We start from the raw sequence: 17,507 nt of genomic DNA, 5'->3' as shown, positions 1-17,507 counted from the left end.
GGTAGTGGGTCAATCACTTATAAAGTGAATGTGAAGGTTAAAAGACAGAAATAGTAAAATTAGCTATAACTACAAAGAGTAGTTAAAGGATACACAAAATAAAAAGATAAAATGTTACATCAACACACATAAAATGCAGGAGGTGCTAAAAAGGTAGTACTTGTAGAATGCACTAATACTTATTTTGAACACCCCATTTTTAATGGAGGCCACTTGGCCGCTTGAATTTTTTTAATATTTCGATTTTTTTTCTTTTCCTATAGTTTTTGCTTCATTTCACATTGTAGACTCACCTATATTATAGCCCAGGTTGGTTGGTGCCAGGTATACCCACCTACACTTTGTTCATAACCAACGGCTGCTCTAACTGGACTAGTATTTGTAATTACTTGATGCTCTTATCATACTAGCCGTTAAGCATTTTATAGCTGACCCATGATTACAGCCACATATTTATTTAGAAGTGGGGAAATGTTGACATCAACAGTATATTCTATATAAAATGAATAAGATTTTATTATGTGCCAGAGAGAAAGCATATATGTTCCTTCACACAACAATAAAATGTATTTCAGTTTCTCCACTGGCATTTTGTAAGTGAATTTTTTAATGGCAGCAATAAAGAGTGTTTTTTTTATTTTTTTTAAATTTTATTTTATTTTTAAACTTTACAAAATTGTATTAGTTTTGCCAAATATCGAAATGAATCCACCAGAAAGAAAAACACCAATACAGTATACTAACGCATATATATGGAATTTAGAAAGATGGTAACAATAACCCTGTGTACGAGACAGCAAAAGAGACACTGATGTATAGAAAGAGTGTTTTTTAAAGCTGTTTTCCTTTTCTTTGCCAGGGGGAGCACATGACGATAGAAATAAATCTCGTCCAGTTGTAATAACTTGTGTTCGTCCAGGAGGGCCTGCTGACAGGTAAACTTCCTCTTTCTGTGTCACTATCCAAGTGGACTAAATGAAGCTGGGGACTTTGGCAGAGAAGTTGATGAATTAAAAATTTCATAGTAACAAATAGATATTAAATAAATATGTCAGAATGTGAAAACAAGAGCGTTCAGGCTGAAGAATCAGAAGAAAGTTAAGTTTGACCCCAGATTCAGCGCTTACCACACTATGTGTTTGACGTGTGACTTAACAGTTCTCCGCTCACTTCCCTCCAAATGTAAAATGTAGAGGATAATGCCTACTTTTCAAGGTTTTTCATTTTGTTAAGGATTAGAGATTTATGGTGCATTGCAGGGGGCCTGTCATACTGGAGGCATTTAATAAAAAGCATCTGGCCCTTTTATAGCAGGTCCTTGAGATGTATCCTTGCCAATTGCTAATCTCCTAACCTGGAAAGATAGATGATGGGGTTCTGACTCCTACTACTTCCAACATCCTTGTCATGATTATTATACCTTGATGATGACTATGAATGTCAAAGTCGAAGTGATTTTTAGTAAAAGGGAAGGAATATTGTTGGTGTTAGTGTTTCTTCCTTGCTAATTTGAAGATTTCCTACATAAACCTTTTGGATGGAGAAGTCCCAAATGAACACACAGCTTAGATGTCTCAAGAGACATTTATCTTTGTATTACTTCCCACAACAAAAGTCTGCTCCATAATGGTAGGGAACACAACTCCTGCCACTGGATAGGAGAGGAGAAGAGGAAAATGCACTGATTACCCCCAACTCTGCACAAAATGTTTCAGCCTAGAATGGATTTTTAAAAACCTTTCATAAGCACTAGATATAGCAATAATAATAGTAAATACTGCTTGTTGAGTGATTACCATGGGCCAAGAACTGTGCTGAGTACTTAGCAGACATAATCTTATTTTATCCTCACAACCATTCACTAAATGAGGTATTTTTATCCACATTTACAGATGACTAAACTGAGGAACTATATGCTTAAATGACTTGCCAGCTAGGATAGGAATTTAGATTTATTTTCCTTCAAAGCTCATACTCTTAGCTCAGTTTTTTAAAAAACTTGAAGTTTAATTAATATACAATAAGAAAATATGAAGACACTTAGGTTCTCCCCTCTGCTAAAGTTATTTGCCTTTGTGGAGGATAATACAAAGTATTTTGTTGTTGTTGTTTTTCTTCTTCTTCTCATGCTTTTCTTGTGAATTATTCTTCCTGGAGCAAATAAGAATATTTTCATTTGTTATTAACATTGTGAGTTGGAGTTGGCAGAAATGTCAAGAGCAGGCTACTAGTTTGTGAACATTTTACCAAATTAATGTAAAACTAAAGGAAACCCTGGTGGCTCAAACGGTCTGCCTGCAATGTAGGAGACCCAAGTTTGGTCCCTGGGTTGGAAAGATCCCCTGGAGAAGGAAATGGTAGCCCACTCCAGTGTTCTTGCCTGGAGAACTCCATGGACGGAGGAGCCTGGCAGGCTACTGTCCATGGTGGAGTCGTATAGAGTCGGACTTGGTCGAGCAACTAACACACACAAAGGGAACCAAAAATTTTAAGATAAAATTTTAGATTTAAATTACGTGGAGAGTTGCCTGGGTGAAAGATGTTTAAGACATCATTTTTATTCTTCCCAAAGCCTAAACTTGTAATCCCCACATTTGGTTTTCTCTTCTTTGTTGACTCTCCTGCACCGGAGGGTTATAATCTGGAATCCTCTCTGGCTGCACTTCAGTGGTGTCAGTATTGTGCTGAGGCATCTTCTCCCACTGCCTTGAGTGTCTGTGTCTACAGAAGGGAGAATAGTATTTGCTTGCCTTTTCCAGGGAATATGAGACTGAATCAATTTAATGATCACCAAATGGCCTTATAAATCAGTAGGAAAATGCAGAGACTAGGGAAATTTTTCACCAGCGTTCTTTCTCCAGCTTGGGTTCACTGGTGATAAATGAAATGGAATCAGCAGGCTTTTCTGCTCACCAAGCTTTGGGAAAATAGGTGAGTGCTATTTCCTTGGCTTTAATAAATCAATTTTAGACATTTTGGCAAAAAAAAAAAAAAACCTAGAAAAGAGAAAATGTGCCTTTATTACTCTTGCACCCCAGGAGTTCATTGTGGGTAACTTGGTTATTTGCTATTGTGTTGTTATTTTCTTATTACTGATTTTCATATTGCAGCAATTTTCTGTTCAGGGTTCCTTCTGTTAATGTCACACTTGACGCTTAGAAGAAAATGCAAAGGGAGTGGATGGTAGACTGTGTAAAAGAGCCACTTTGGCTAAGTGACTATTAATGTTGAGCCCCACGATGCTAAATTAATGACTGTTTCTTTATTCTCCCTTCAGAGAGGGTACAATCAAACCTGGTGATAGGTTGCTCAGTGTGGATGGAATTCGACTTCTTGGAACCACGCATGCTGAGGCCATGAGTATTCTCAAACAGTGTGGGCAAGAAGCAACGCTCCTGATCGAATATGATGTCTCGGTCATGGGTATGTCAGATACTAAGGTTGGGATCTCGAAGTCTACATCATGTCACTGTCCATTTCTGATAAGCCACTTTGGATTAAGAATGAACTGTTATGTCCTCCTGTAGCAGACAGAATTTCATCAATGCTATGTTAGTCCTCTGAGTTCAGGAAAAGGTGAGGATCACTTCTCAGCAATTTAGAGTTCTCATGTCGATAGAATCTATAAAAGCATCTCATTCTGTCAGCATGTTTCACCTAGCAATCAGCTCTTATGCGTAGATTACCCTTTGGCAGGAAAGTATTTTCTCCCTCCAATTCATAAAAACAGTATTACTAACTTAGGGGTTGGTACTTTTTCTTTTACTACAGGGAGACTGGAAACAGTAGGATGTTCCTTTCCTTCTTGTAACTTCACAATGTGAAGCCAGCTAATCAGAATTAATATAAATTACCATTTTATCATCAGACTTAGGGACAAAGAAAGGAAAGGGGACATATCGCATCCTTGACTAAAATGAGAAGTTGAATACAGTATCCTTTCCTAAAATAATGATTCCAATAAAAAGTAATTCTATTTCTACCTTCTCAACTATAGTAAAACTAGAAAGGTATTCTCACATGCCTTTTCAATGGGAATAGAGTGTCAAAGTTTTGTGTAATGTTGACTAAGGCAGAGAAATTATGAGATAATGAATTGAAACCTGAAATGGAAACTTAAATCATGCTCTAAAACTTCTTAAAATTTTCAGACTTGATTGTGTGCCTGACTTAACTAGCAAGTTCTATGTTGGTAAAATGTAGCTGAGCAAAAGAGACTTACTCTGTAACTGCAAACTCCTTTATTTCCCACTCTGTATGATTCATGTAGAAGAATGTTGCTTGAAAGTGTTCTCAATCTGTCTACTGGCCTGAAATGTATGAGGTATGAGGCTTCCTAAAAGATGTAAAGTTTGAGAATTACAGAGTTCTCAGAGTAAGTGGCGTGGTATGCTCTTGAGATGGAAAGGTCAGGGATGAATGAGCGCTCCTCCCTCTGTTCTTCCTTTCCCTTGTTTTCTCTTTCTTCCTCTTTTCTTCCTCTTTTTATTTTATATGTCTTTTGAGTTAGACAATTTGGGTTCTGTTTTCAATTCTACTGATTTCTAGCTATTAGTTTAACCGTGTGAACTTATCTCCCTGTGCCTTAAGTTACCTTCTTTGTCAAATGGAGACTAGGAATGCCTATTTTGAAAGGCAGTTAAGAAGATAAAATTATACAAATAAGATATATTTTAAGTGATGATCCAGTGTGTTATTGTTAAAAATGGAAGCAAAAGTTTGACATGTTTAACTCATTCAGTCTACAAATATTTCTTTTTTTAATATTTAAGCTCAGTGAAAGTACAAAGACTATAGAAATAAAACAGACATGGTTTCTGCCTTTATGAAGCTTGAAATTGACAAGAAGGAGAGATAGTAAACAGGTACATGCCAAACAAACACTCAGAAAGTGTGATCACAGCAGAAACTAACACAATATTGTAAAGCAATTATCCTCCTGTTTTTAAATTTTATTTTCAACTGGAGGATAATTGCTTTACAATGTTGTGTTGTTTTCTGCTGTACAACAGTGTGATAAAGCTGTAACTGTACATATATCCCCTCCCTCTCGAGCCTTCCTCCCACCGTACTCCCATCCCACCCCTTCTAGGTCGTCACAGAGAACCAAGCTGAGCTCCTGTGTATACTTCCGTTTCCCACTAGCTATCTGTTTTACGTTTGGTCCTGTATATGTTTCAGTGCTATTCTCTCAATTTGCCCCACCTTCTCCTTCCCCTGTTGTGTTCACAAGTCCTTTCTGTACATCTGTGTCTTTATTCCTGCCATGCAAATAGGTTGATCAGTACCATTTTCTAGATTCCATATAAATGTGTTTTTTTCTTTCTGACTTACTTTGTTCTGTATGACAGATTTTAGATTCATACACCTCACTTCCCAGGTGGCACTAGTGGTAAAGAACCTGTCTGCCAAGGCAGGAGACACAAGAAATACGAGTCCAGTCCCTGGGTCAGGAAGATCCCCTGGAGGTGGGCATGGCAACCCACTCCAGTATTCTTGCCTAGAGAATCCTGTGGACAGACGAGCCTGGCAGGCTGCAGTTCACATGGTTGCAAAGAGTCGAACACAATTGAGGTGACTTAGCATATAAATAAACACAGCAAAAGGTGAATGTTCCCATTAAATATAAACATTACAGATATTCATATATGTAAAACAATACTTAATAAGGACCTGTGTCATAATCTTGAGTGGGAAGTTTTAATATCTAAAAATATATCATTTCTCTCAAATGCATCCATAAATTCTGTTCAAAATCTCAGAAGGATCTTCAGAGGACTTTTAAGAGCTATTTCTAAAATGTATATGGATTAAGAAAAGTGGAGATGGGGAAAACAGCCAAAATGTTTTTGAAACAATATGAAAGTAGAGAAACTTGTTGCATCCAACATCAACACTCATTCTAAAATTGTGCCATTAAGTCTGTGTAATATTTACATGGGGTAATAAATAAACCAATGGAAGAGAGTCCAATGCCACAGACCACTGCAGAAGTGTAGCCTTACATTAGTGGGGAACGACTGAGCTAGTCAGTCAATGATACTGGGTCAATTAGTTAGCCGCATGGGAAAAAATTCAATTAATTTCTTACTTTATACCATACCCAAAAATAAAGCCTTTATTTACATAACCATTTCCCAATAGAATGCTATTATAAATAACTGGAATTAATATTATTTTACCCAAATCTTTGTATTTCTGACTTCATTAAGTCAAAGGGCATATTTCTTTTTAAAATATTTGATACATAATTCTGGTTGTCTTCTATAAAGATTATACTATTTTATATTACTGCCAGCAATGTTTTAAATGTACCTATCTCATCAGAGCACCAGATACAACTTTGAATAATATGTTTTTAATTTTTTAATTTAAGTAAAACATTGCATTTATATTTTAATTTACTTTAAAACAATTTTCTAGTGCAAGTAAATGTTTTTTCACATGAACACTAGCCATTTTTGTTTTGCATTGTCTGCTTATGTTCTGTATTCCTTTTTTCTATTGGAGGCATTCTTAGTTTTATTTTCCTATTGGAGCTTTTTTTTTTTTAATTGTTTTGTGTAGCTATGTATATATTAAGGATACTGGTTCTTATCAGTGTTTTGTAAAAATTATTTTTAGTTGTTTATATGCCCTTTCTGACATATGTAAGTTTCTTTTTTTTTTAACTTAGATCTAGTGTTTTTCTTAGAATTTAAATATTCATTTTTTCTAAAGTTACCTAATATCCCTGAATTATTTAATAAAGATTCCATCACATGTCCACTAATTTTTAGAATCATACCCTAAGTTGTTAAATATAACTGGACTCCACATGTGGGCTAGCCAGTCTGATTATATCTAGTTTCAGACCAGATTTCAGCATAGGACTTTTGAATTGAAAGTCTTAGCATAAGAGTTCTTATTGTCCTAAAAAGACATTTTTGAGGATAAAATTATTTATCCATATAGTACATTTATTGTATTATTCTTCTAAGTTCTGCTAACTTTATATAGCAGGTGAGCAAACTTTGATTTTGATTTTTTATTTCTTTTTAAATTCCTTTTTGTCTTTGTTCACCTCTCTTGCACCTGCTGACTTTCTCTCCTCCATCCTTTTCTCTCTCCTTCTGTTCCTCATTCTCTTTCTCCCTTTCTTCCTCCTTCCCTTTCTCCCCTTTCTTTTTTTGCATTCTACTCAGTTTTTCACATGTCAATACTTTTCACTATTCTAATTGTCTTACTTAGATTTTTTTCTGATATTTCTTTTCTGTTTTTCTCCTTTTTCTCTGTTTTTTCTTTCTTTTTCTATTTCTGTTTTACTAATTATGTTAAGATGGCATTAGGCATAGATATGGTCAGATAATTAAGAATGACAATTTGTGGAAAGAAGTAAAAATGGCCCTTTAGAAAATCAGAATATGAGATACTTTCAGTTAGAATGGCTGTTCATCAAATACTAACCAACCTTTCCTTTTATAAAAACAAAGAATTTCCCCTGTTTTTGCAACATGTTTTTTTGTTGCTGTTGTTTGTTTTTGCAGCTTTTGTCATTCTTTCTCCTTAAGAAGAGTGAAATGAGCGGCTTATACAGCATAGCCTGCTACTTACTTTGAGAGGTCCAATTGGTATTTCTTTTAAACTACCTGAAAGTCAAAGTACCATTAAAAATAGTTTACCACTCTCGTTTTTTGTTTTTGAGAAAAAAATTCTAGTATTTTTAGAATACTTGAAAAAAAATTGGGAGGCCTGGTGTGCTGCAGTCCATGGGGTCTCAAAGAGTCGGACATGACTGAGCAACTGAACTGCTCTTTGGTAGGGGAGGATGGAACGTATGTTGAACAGAATGAGTCAAAAAATGGCACTTCCCCAAAGCAGATAATGTTGAGTTGATGAAAGTAATAGATGCCCATTCAAAGACACAATCAAATGTTAAATATTTTATTCCCACTAACGACGTATGAAAATTTTCATTAATTTCACATCCTCACCAACACATGGTATTCTCAGTCTGCTTTATGGTAACTATTCTGATGGGTATGCAGTGGGATTCCATGGTAAACTGAATGTATGTTTCCCGGATAAATCATGAATGAAGCACCCTTTCATTTGCCACTTAGAACATTCTTGATGCTTTAATTTTACTTTTAACACTTTCATTTATTTATATACTATTAAAATGATGTCACATTATAACTCAGGAAGCAGGTGTATGTCTATAATCATAAATATAAATATTGATTGTATTTATTTATATGCTACTAAAAATACACAAATTATTTTGCAGGAAACGCATGCATGTGTGTGTGTGCAGAGATATTGATTATCCCTCTGACTCATTGATATTAATCAGATATATTTTTTAGTAAATCTCAGCTCAAAAATTTTAGCATATTCAGTAGTATATTTGGGAAAGCTGTTGAAACTATCAATTTTATCAACTAAAGTTGAATTTAGTTGGTGATAAAATTTTCCAAAAAATTTATTGCAATAATACTGGTAAGACAGGTCTAGGAGGAAGTAAGAGTTTAGTTTATCTATTCTTACAACTAATCATCATTAAGTGGGTGTGTATAGGATAAAGCAAAATATCAATGTTTATCTTGTAGGTTTAAAATGAAGTTACTTCATGGTATCATCTTACCTTACCAAATGACATTATGAATCTTTAAGACACAAAACCTCTTAACCTTCCTGTGGTGTTTTTCTGAGTTCCTATAAGTCATGACTCTCAATTATTTCTCTGCTTGGCTTCAAATTTTTCCTTCTATTTCCTTGGACTAAATCAGCATGCAAAATCAAGAATACTGAGAAAAATGTTACTCTTTTCTTAGACATACCCAACTTATTACATCTTTGCCCAGCTGTATGGCTAATCCTTACTTACATTCCTTCCTAAGCAAACATGAAATAATATTAATGATTTTCAAGTGATTGTTTCATCAGGGATGGATTGAGGATGTTATGAGTCTTCAGAAGAGATGATTACTTTTGTTGCAACCAAAAAGTTATATAGGTTTATCGGTGTTACCACACTGAATCTTGGCTGTTCTTTGCATTTCATTTTTCTAGAATATGAAGATCAAAATATATAACTTCCAGTAGTCACTTCTCAGTCATAAGTACCAAGAGTAAATTGACCACTATTTGTATTTTCTAGGGGCAAATCAGTTTCTTCCAGATGATCTCAATTTACTAGAAACTGGATTTTTCAAGGGCCTTAAAAGTATTTATGATCCACGTGCTTCCTTGTGAGTCCCCAGAACCTATTCACAGAAACCTTCTCCTATTCATAAAAAATATCATAAACAGAAGCCCAGGGAGTTTCCTGTATAAAAGAAGTCTAACTTTTAAATGGCAGCAGCAGTTTATTAAGAATGTTACTTTTCTATGATTAAAAATAGATTTTGTTATACTTTCTCCATTTGTATCTACAAAATGAATTTTTGAAGAATCCTCTTATTCCTAATCATCTCACTCACTTCTCCGTATTTGAATTCAGAGCCACTTGTCCTATTTGGGAAATAGAAGAAGTAGGTAAGGAGAAAGTTACCCTAAGCTTTAAAAACTAGATTTTTTATTTTAAATGAATAGATTTGTTTTTAATTTACTTTCATAGTATAGTAACATACAAATAGAAAAGTGCTAAGATTTTACTTGTACAGCTTGCTGAATTTCCACTTATGTATTTTCTAGCCAGGTCAAGAAAGAGAAAACAGCAACCATTATCACCAGAATCCACACTGTGCCTCCTCTCAATTGCTACCACATCTTTGCTACCAGTTTTTCTCCTGTCTTGACTTCCTAAGCCTTGAATGTATTCTAATTCTTGAACTATCTGTAACAGGAATCATATGGTACATTTCTTGGGTATTAGGCTTCTTTTGAAGCAATTTAGATAATTTGATTTGAATGTAAGAGGTACTCATTGGCAATACCTGAGTAACACTAATGTAAGAATAGAGTACTTTGGAATATCTTTCAGGGGCTACTTCTAGAAGTTTGGTATTACATTTGGTATGAAGAGGATGAATAGTGGTATCAGAGTGGGAGTGACATGGAATAGTAAGTTAATATTTATCTTAAAATAAAAGAAATTTTATTGAAATATGGTTGTTGTACGACGCTGTAAATCAACCATATTTCAATAAAATTTCCTTTAACAAAAGGTTGTTTAAGTTCATTTTACAAAGAGGAATATACAATTAGTATCCAACCACAGAGAAAAATAATCTTGAATATATATGTATAACTGTATATTCTGTTATATACACATATACATACACACACACATATATATGTATGTATGTGTGAGAATTAAGTTGCTTCAGTCTTGTCCAACTCTCTGCAACCTTATGGACTGTAGCCTGCCAGGCTCCTCTGTCCATGGGATTCTACAGGCAAGAAAGCTGGAGTGGGTTGCCATGCCCTCCTCCAGGGAATCTTCCTGAACGAGGGATCAAACCCACATCTCTTATGTCTCCCACATTGGCAGATGAGTTCTTTACCACTAGTGCTATTTGGGAAGCCTATATATATATATATATGCTCAGATTCTTTTGGGGTTTATTTGGGATTCACATATACACACTACTATATGCAAAATAGTAGATATAATGGTCATCTGAGTTAAATTCACCCATTCCAGTCCATTTTAGTTCGCTGATTCCTAGAATGTCTACATTCACTCTTGCCATCTCTTGTTTGACCACTTCCAATTTGCCTTGATTCATGGACCTGACATTCCAGGTTCCTATGCAACATTGCTCTTTACAGCATCAGACCTTGCTTCTATCACCAGTCACATCCACAGCTGGGTATTCTTTTTGCTTTGGCTCCATCCCTTCATTCTTTCTGGAGTTATTTCTCCACTGATCTCCAGTAGCATACTGGGCACCTACTGACCTGGGGAGTTTCTCTTTCAGTATCCTATCATTTTGCCTTTTCATACTGTTCATGGGGTTCTCAAGGCAAGAATACTGAAGTGGTTTGCCATTCCCTTCTCCAGTGGACCACATTCTGTCAATGGACCATTATACCTACTATTGAGGGCAGGAATCCCTCAGAAGAAATGGAGTAGCCATCATGGTCAACAATAGAGTCTGAAATGCAGTAGTTGGATGCAATCTCAAAAACGACAGAATGATCTCTGTTCGTTTCCAAGGCAAACCATTCAGTATCACAGTAATCCAAGTCTATGCCCCAACCAGTAACGCTGAAGAAGCTGAAGTTGAACGGTTCTATGAAGACCTACAAGACCTTTTAGAACTAACACCCAAAAAATATGTCCTTTTCATTATAGGGGACTGGAATGCAAAAGTAGGAAGTCAAGAAACACCTGGAGTAACAGGCAAATTTGGCCTTGGAATATGGAAGCAGGGCAAAGACTAATAGAGTTTTGCCAAGAAAATGCAGTGGTCATAGCAAACGCCCTCTTCCAACAACACAAGGGAAGACTCTACACATGGACATCACCAGATTGCAGCCAAAGATGGAGAAGCTCTATACAGTCCAGCAAAAACAAGACCAGGAGCTGACTGTGGCTCAGATCATGAACTCCTTATTACCAAATTCAGACTTAAATTGAAGAAAGTAGGGAAAACCACTAGACCATTCAGGTATGACCTAAATCAAATCCCTTATGATTATACAGTGGAAGTGAGAAATAGATTTAAGGGCCTGGATCTGATAGATAGAGTGCCTGATGAACTATGGAATGAGGTTCGTGACACTGTACAGGAGACAGGGATCAAGACCATCCCCATGGGAAAGAAATGCAAAAAAAGCAAAATGGCTGTCTGGGGAGGCCTTACAAATAGCTGTGAAAAGAAGAGAAGCGAAAAGCAAAGGAGAAAAGGAAAGATATAAGCATCTGAATGCAGAGTTCCAAAAAATAGCAAGAAGAGATAAGAAAGCCTTCTTCAGCGATCAGTGCAAAGAAATAGAGGAAAAAAACAGAATGGGAAAGAAATCTCTTCAAGAAAATTAGAGATACCAAGGGAACAGTTCATGCAAAGATGGGCTCGATAAAGGACATAAATTGTATGGACATAACAGAAGCAGAAGATATCAAGAAGAGGTGGAAAGAATACACAGAAGAACTGTACAAAAAAGATCTTCATGACCCAGATAATCACGATGGTGTGATCACTGCCCTAGAGCCAGACATCCTGGAATGTGAAGTCAAGTGGGCCTTAGAAAGCATCACTACGAACGAAGCTAGTGGAGGTGATGGAATTCCAGTTGAGCTATTTCAAATCCTGAAAGATGATGCTGTGAAAGTGCTGCACTCAATATGCCAGCAAATTTGGAAAACTCAGCAGTGGCCACAGGACTGGAAAAGGTCAGTTTTCATTCCAATCCCAAAGAAAGGCAATGCCAAAGAATGCTCAAACTACCGCACAATTGCACTCATCTCACATGCTAGTCAAGTAATGCTCAAAATTCTCCAAGCCAGGCTTCAGCAATATGTAAACCGTGAACTTCCTAATGTTCAAGCTGGTTTTAGAAAAGGCAGAGGAACCAGAGATCAAATTGCCAAGATCCGCTGGATGATGGAAAAAGCAAGAGAGTTCCAGAAAAACATCTATTTCTGCTTTATTGACTATGCCAAAGCCTTTGACTGTGTGGGTCACAATAAACTGTGGAAAATTCTTCAAGAGATGGGAATACCAGACCACCTGACCTGCCTCTTGAGAAACCTATATGCAGGTCAGGAAGCAACAGTTAGAACTGGACATGGAACAACAGACTGGTTCCAAATAGGAAAAGGAGTACATCAAGGCTGTATATTGTCACCCTGCTTATTTAACTTATATGCAGAGTACATCATGAGAAACGCTGGACTGGAAGAAACACAAGCTGGAATCAAGATTGCCGGGAGAAATATCAATCACCTCAGATACGCAGATGACACCACCCTTATGGCAGAAAGTGAAGAGGAACTAAAAAGCCTCTTGATGAAAGTGAAAGTGGAGAGTGAAAAGTTGGCTTAAAGCTCAACATTCAGAAAACAATGCTCATGCCATCTGGTCCCATCACTGCATGGGAAATAGATGGGGAAACAGTGTCAGACTTTATTTTTCTGGGCTCCAAAATCACTGCAGATGGTGACTGCAGCCATGAAATCAAAAGGCGCTTACTCCTTGGAAGGAAAGTTATGTCCAACCTAGATAGCATATTCAAAAGCAGAGACATTACTTTGCCAACAAAGGTCTGTCTAGTCAAGGCTATGGTTTTTCCTGTGGTCATGTATGGATATGAGAGTTGGACTTTGAAGAAAGCTGAGTGCCGAAGAATTTATGCTTTTGAAGTGTAGTGTTGGAGAAGACTCTTGAGAGTCCCTTGGACTGCAAGGAGATCCAACCAGTCCATTCTGAAGGAGATCAGCCCTGGGATTTCTTTGGAAGGAATGATGCTAAAGCTGAAACTCCAGTACTTTGGCCACCTCATGCAAAGAGTTGACTCATTGGAAAAGACTCTGATGCTGGGAGGGATTGGGGGCAGGAGGAGAAGGGGACGACAGAGGATGAGATGGCTGGATGGCATCACTGACTCAATGGACGTGAGTCTGTGTGAACTCCAGGAGTTGGCAACTCACTCTAGTATTCTTGCCTGGAAAATCCCATGGACAGAGGAGCCTGGTGGACTACAGTCCAGAGGGTTGCAAAGAGTCAGACACAACTTAGTGACTAAACAAAAACAATAGTTGATTTACAGTGTTGTGTTGATTTCTGCTGTACGGCAGTGATTAAGATATATATATATATTATATTATATATATTCTTTTTCATATTCTTTTCCATTATGGTTTATCATAGGATATTGAATATAATTATCTATGCTATACAGTAGGACCTGTTGTTTATCCTTTCTATACATCATAGTTTGCATCTACTAATTCCAAACTCCCAGTCCTTCCCTCCCTGCCTCGCCCTTGGCAACCACAAGTCTGTTCCATCAGAGCAGTCCTAATGCAACATTTATATGATAATTCTTAAAGCTAAATGTTTAGAGCTGACTTTGACTTCTCCCCTCAGCCTATTCCCCTCCCATCTTCCTCATCTCAGGCATTAGTGCCTCCATTGGAGCAGCTCTCAAATCAAGAGACTAGGCCATCCTTTGTTTTTCCTCACCCCGCTTATACCTAGCTCTTCTGCAGAGTACACCTCTCCTCTTTCCAGCCACCCTCCTTGTCTGCATTTTTACTTTCTCTGCACTTGTCCTCACGTCTCACACCCAGAAGCCGCCCTCTCTCCCAGCCACCTCTCAGCTTGTGCCTGGCTCCACCCCTCACTCCCATTCCCTTCTCCACGCTCACATAGAAGCCCAAGAGACCTTTACATGGCACTCATGGAATCATATCACTCTCATCCAATGTCATCCACTAAATCTCAGATAAAATTAAACTCTATACAGTGCCCATGAAGCCCTGCCTGCTGTTTCCAGAGCTGCCTCCCCCATCTCCATTCTCCATGGGTTCTTAGGAGTGCCCTTCTCTTATTCCCAAGACTCTTTTTTTTTTTCTTTCCTAGCTCCTCCCACCTACCAGGCTCCTGCCCTCTGGGACTTTTCAAGTTCTGTTCCCTCTGCCTCAGAAGTGATTCTCCAACCCCAGCACATGAACAAACACACATTCTTTACCCAGCTATTTTGTACATATCCTTTAATGTCACTACCTCAGAGAAAACCTCTGACACTCTCTCTAAATTAGGTCTCCCTGTTTCACTTACCCAGGGAACTCTTACTTTTCTTTCACAGTAGTTATCACCATTAAAATGCTAATTTGTTGGTGAGCTAATCCGATATCTCCTTCACTAAACTGTAAGCACTATAAGGGCGGCAGGGATAGGGAGATAATATATATATTTTAACCACTGTATGCACCATATATGCCTGAGGCACAGAAAGTTCAGTTCAGTTCAGTTGCTCAGTCGTGTCCGACTCTTTGCAACCCCATGCACTGCAGCACGCCAGGCCTCTCTGTCCATCACCAACTCCTGGAGTTCACCTAAACTCATGTCCATTGAGTCAGTGATGCCATCCAACCATCTCATCCTCTGTTGTCCCCTTCTCCTCCCGCCTTCAATCTTTCCCAGCATCAGGGTGTTTTCAAATGAGTCAGTTCTTCGCATCAGGTGGCCAAAGCATTGGAGTTTCAGCTTCAGCATCAGAGGCACAGAAAAGTACACATTAAATATTTGTTGATGGAATGAAAGGCAGACAGCTTAAAACTGGTATGTCCACTTAGTTCACTAAGTTGACAGTAAATATTTACTCTGCTCTGAAGAACTCCAAAAGTAGTAGTAAAAGATGCAATAAAGCCTTAAGTAACCAATTTGCAGTGCTATTCTGTTCATCTTATTTATTCTTTCCTCCGCTTCTCTTTTCTCTCCTCTCTCCTCCCCTCACCACCCTCTTCCCTTCCTTTCCCTTCCCTTCAAGAAGTATTTCCTCCAGTTATCAGTAAAAGCATCAGGGTGTCTGAGTCCCACAGAGCTACATGGAAGGGCTTTCTGTGACTCACTGGCCCGTAGCCACAGTTAATTTTCTTGCCCAGAGTTTCATTAGCCATTTTCAGTGATTCCAGAATACCATAACTGCAGAGTCTAACAGTAAGCATTAGTCTGGAGATCCAGACTGTTAGGGAATTTACCAGACTCCCCCAAAGAAGGTGCACTGGTGTACAAGAAACAAATTATTTCTCTCCAGGTCTCTGAAGATTAGGAAATACTGGGATCAGAGCACAAACTGGCCTTTATCACCGTGTGCCCAGCTCTTCTCTATTTTAGAAAACCCTTGTTTTCACCAAGCAGCAAATATGAGTCTTCATGACTAAAGTCCCTAATATATGGATTTTGAAAGCTGCCCTGCTATGGTATGGTAATTGGTTGAAAGCTTGGTGTTTTGTAGCTCATTTGAGGACCTGAAGCTTCTCTTTAGTTACAACTGTTGTTCCTAATTGGGAGTGTAAGTCAATTATATCATCCAGACTCATTGTCCAAACCCTGTCATTCCCAGACCATTCACAGAGGTCTCATCCTTGTAAGCACTGGTACAAGGAAAATTCTCTTCGACACGAGGGCATGGTTTCAGATAAACATAAGCATCGTATGTTTGAACCAGCAGAGTATTAAGACCTGACTCACTGGAGACTTTCATTCTGGCTTAAGTTTGTGCCTCTCAAGAGCTAAAAAAAAAAAAAGCCTACTAAGCCACACACACATTCTCTCAGAGAGTGGGAAGGAGTGGTTATCATTAATTCACAAGAACTCAAGTGATATTTCAGCTGCACCCATGTAAAGTCCCACCAGACTTTTTGCCTTATATGATTTGGTTCATTGCTGTTGGTTGCCTACTTCTTAGGACCCTCTGAGGATCTACTGCAGACAGATTATTTAAAATGTCTCACCCTGTGGACACTTGCAATGGGTGACCCTAGGACCTCCTCCTTCTCAGAGGTGATTTCCATAACTTGAACACATCTTTTGAGCTCCTTAAAAGACAGTTTTGTGCTGAGTGGTACATTCACCTGTGGAATTGGCTTCCCTTAAGCCTTATTATCCAAACAGAATTATAGTAAAAGCTTGGCAGACTTCCCAGCAGAATTCTCACACTTGGGAAGACATATGGTGGTGGGGGTGGGGTCTAAGATAGGTTTGAGGCTGGTCAACCAAGTTGAAGATATCATTTGGCATGCCACCTGTGAAAAAAATGAAAATTCATTTAATTTTTATAATTGCTGTCGTTGAAAGCCTCCATGTATAGTTTTTTTAGTACCTTGTCCAAGATATAGATTCATTAGTTATAGATTATAAAACTCAATCCATAAGTAGTGTAGTGTGGATAATCTGAAAATGCAGAGAGAGTTAATATTGAAATCATTTACAGCACTTAAAGCTAAGTAAGTGGAACAACACATGAAAATCTAACTAGGGATACACTACACAGCTGTCTAGCTCCCTCATCCTGTCCTCCTTTCTCTGTTAGAACATTCTCTTGATGACATCACTGTATCTTACATAGATGCAAACACTAAACGTTTTGGAGGCATGTAAATCATCATTTAATTTTTTTGATATTAGAGTCTTTTGTCTAGGTTTTTCTGGTCAAGTAAAAAAAGTAATTTTCTCAACATCTACCAGGAAATTAATTAGTCAGCATAGATACTAATGACATCAGCATGTCCTGGATTTAACCCAAGAAATTGTAGAGGAGGAGAGAACTAACAATTTATGTGGTTAGTTTCTGCCAAAAGTTGTACGAGGTACTTTGTACATTTTATTAACTCTGTCATAGCAACTCTGTGACATGTACACTATTATCCTTGTTTTTCATAAATGGAGTAATGTCTCGAAGAGATTACAGTAGTTGCTCCAAATAACACAGATAATATCATGTTAAACCTAGGATGGACCAGACGTTAAAAAGTCTGCCTGCGTTGTGGGATACTTGGGTTCAATCCCTGGGTGAAGAAGATCCCCTGGAGGAGGGCATGGCAACCCACTCCAGTATTCTCGACTGGG

The 17,507-nt window shown here is 37.7% G+C and overlaps 1 protein-coding gene across 14 annotated transcripts in view; it reads left to right on the top strand.

Moving 5' to 3' along the window:
- The window catches only part of GRIP1 (glutamate receptor interacting protein 1), a 755,940-nt gene that overhangs the window by 604,502 nt on the left and 133,931 nt on the right, over positions 1-17,507 (top strand). For all 14 annotated transcript variants that reach the window (XM_027542472.1, XM_027542468.1, XM_027542464.1 and 11 more), the window contains 2 exons: positions 860-935; positions 3,278-3,423. In XM_027542472.1, coding sequence (XP_027398273.1) covers positions 860-935; positions 3,278-3,423 — 222 coding nt within the window. The remainder of the gene's footprint in view (positions 1-859; positions 936-3,277; positions 3,424-17,507) is intronic.

Source organism: Bos indicus x Bos taurus, chromosome 5, assembly GCF_003369695.1.
Source record: "Bos indicus x Bos taurus breed Angus x Brahman F1 hybrid chromosome 5, Bos_hybrid_MaternalHap_v2.0, whole genome shotgun sequence".
In the NCBI taxonomy this organism is placed as follows: Eukaryota; Metazoa; Chordata; class Mammalia; order Artiodactyla; family Bovidae; genus Bos; species Bos indicus x Bos taurus.
Note: the sequence above shows the minus strand (reverse complement) of the source record. Positions and strands in the feature narration are given on the sequence as shown.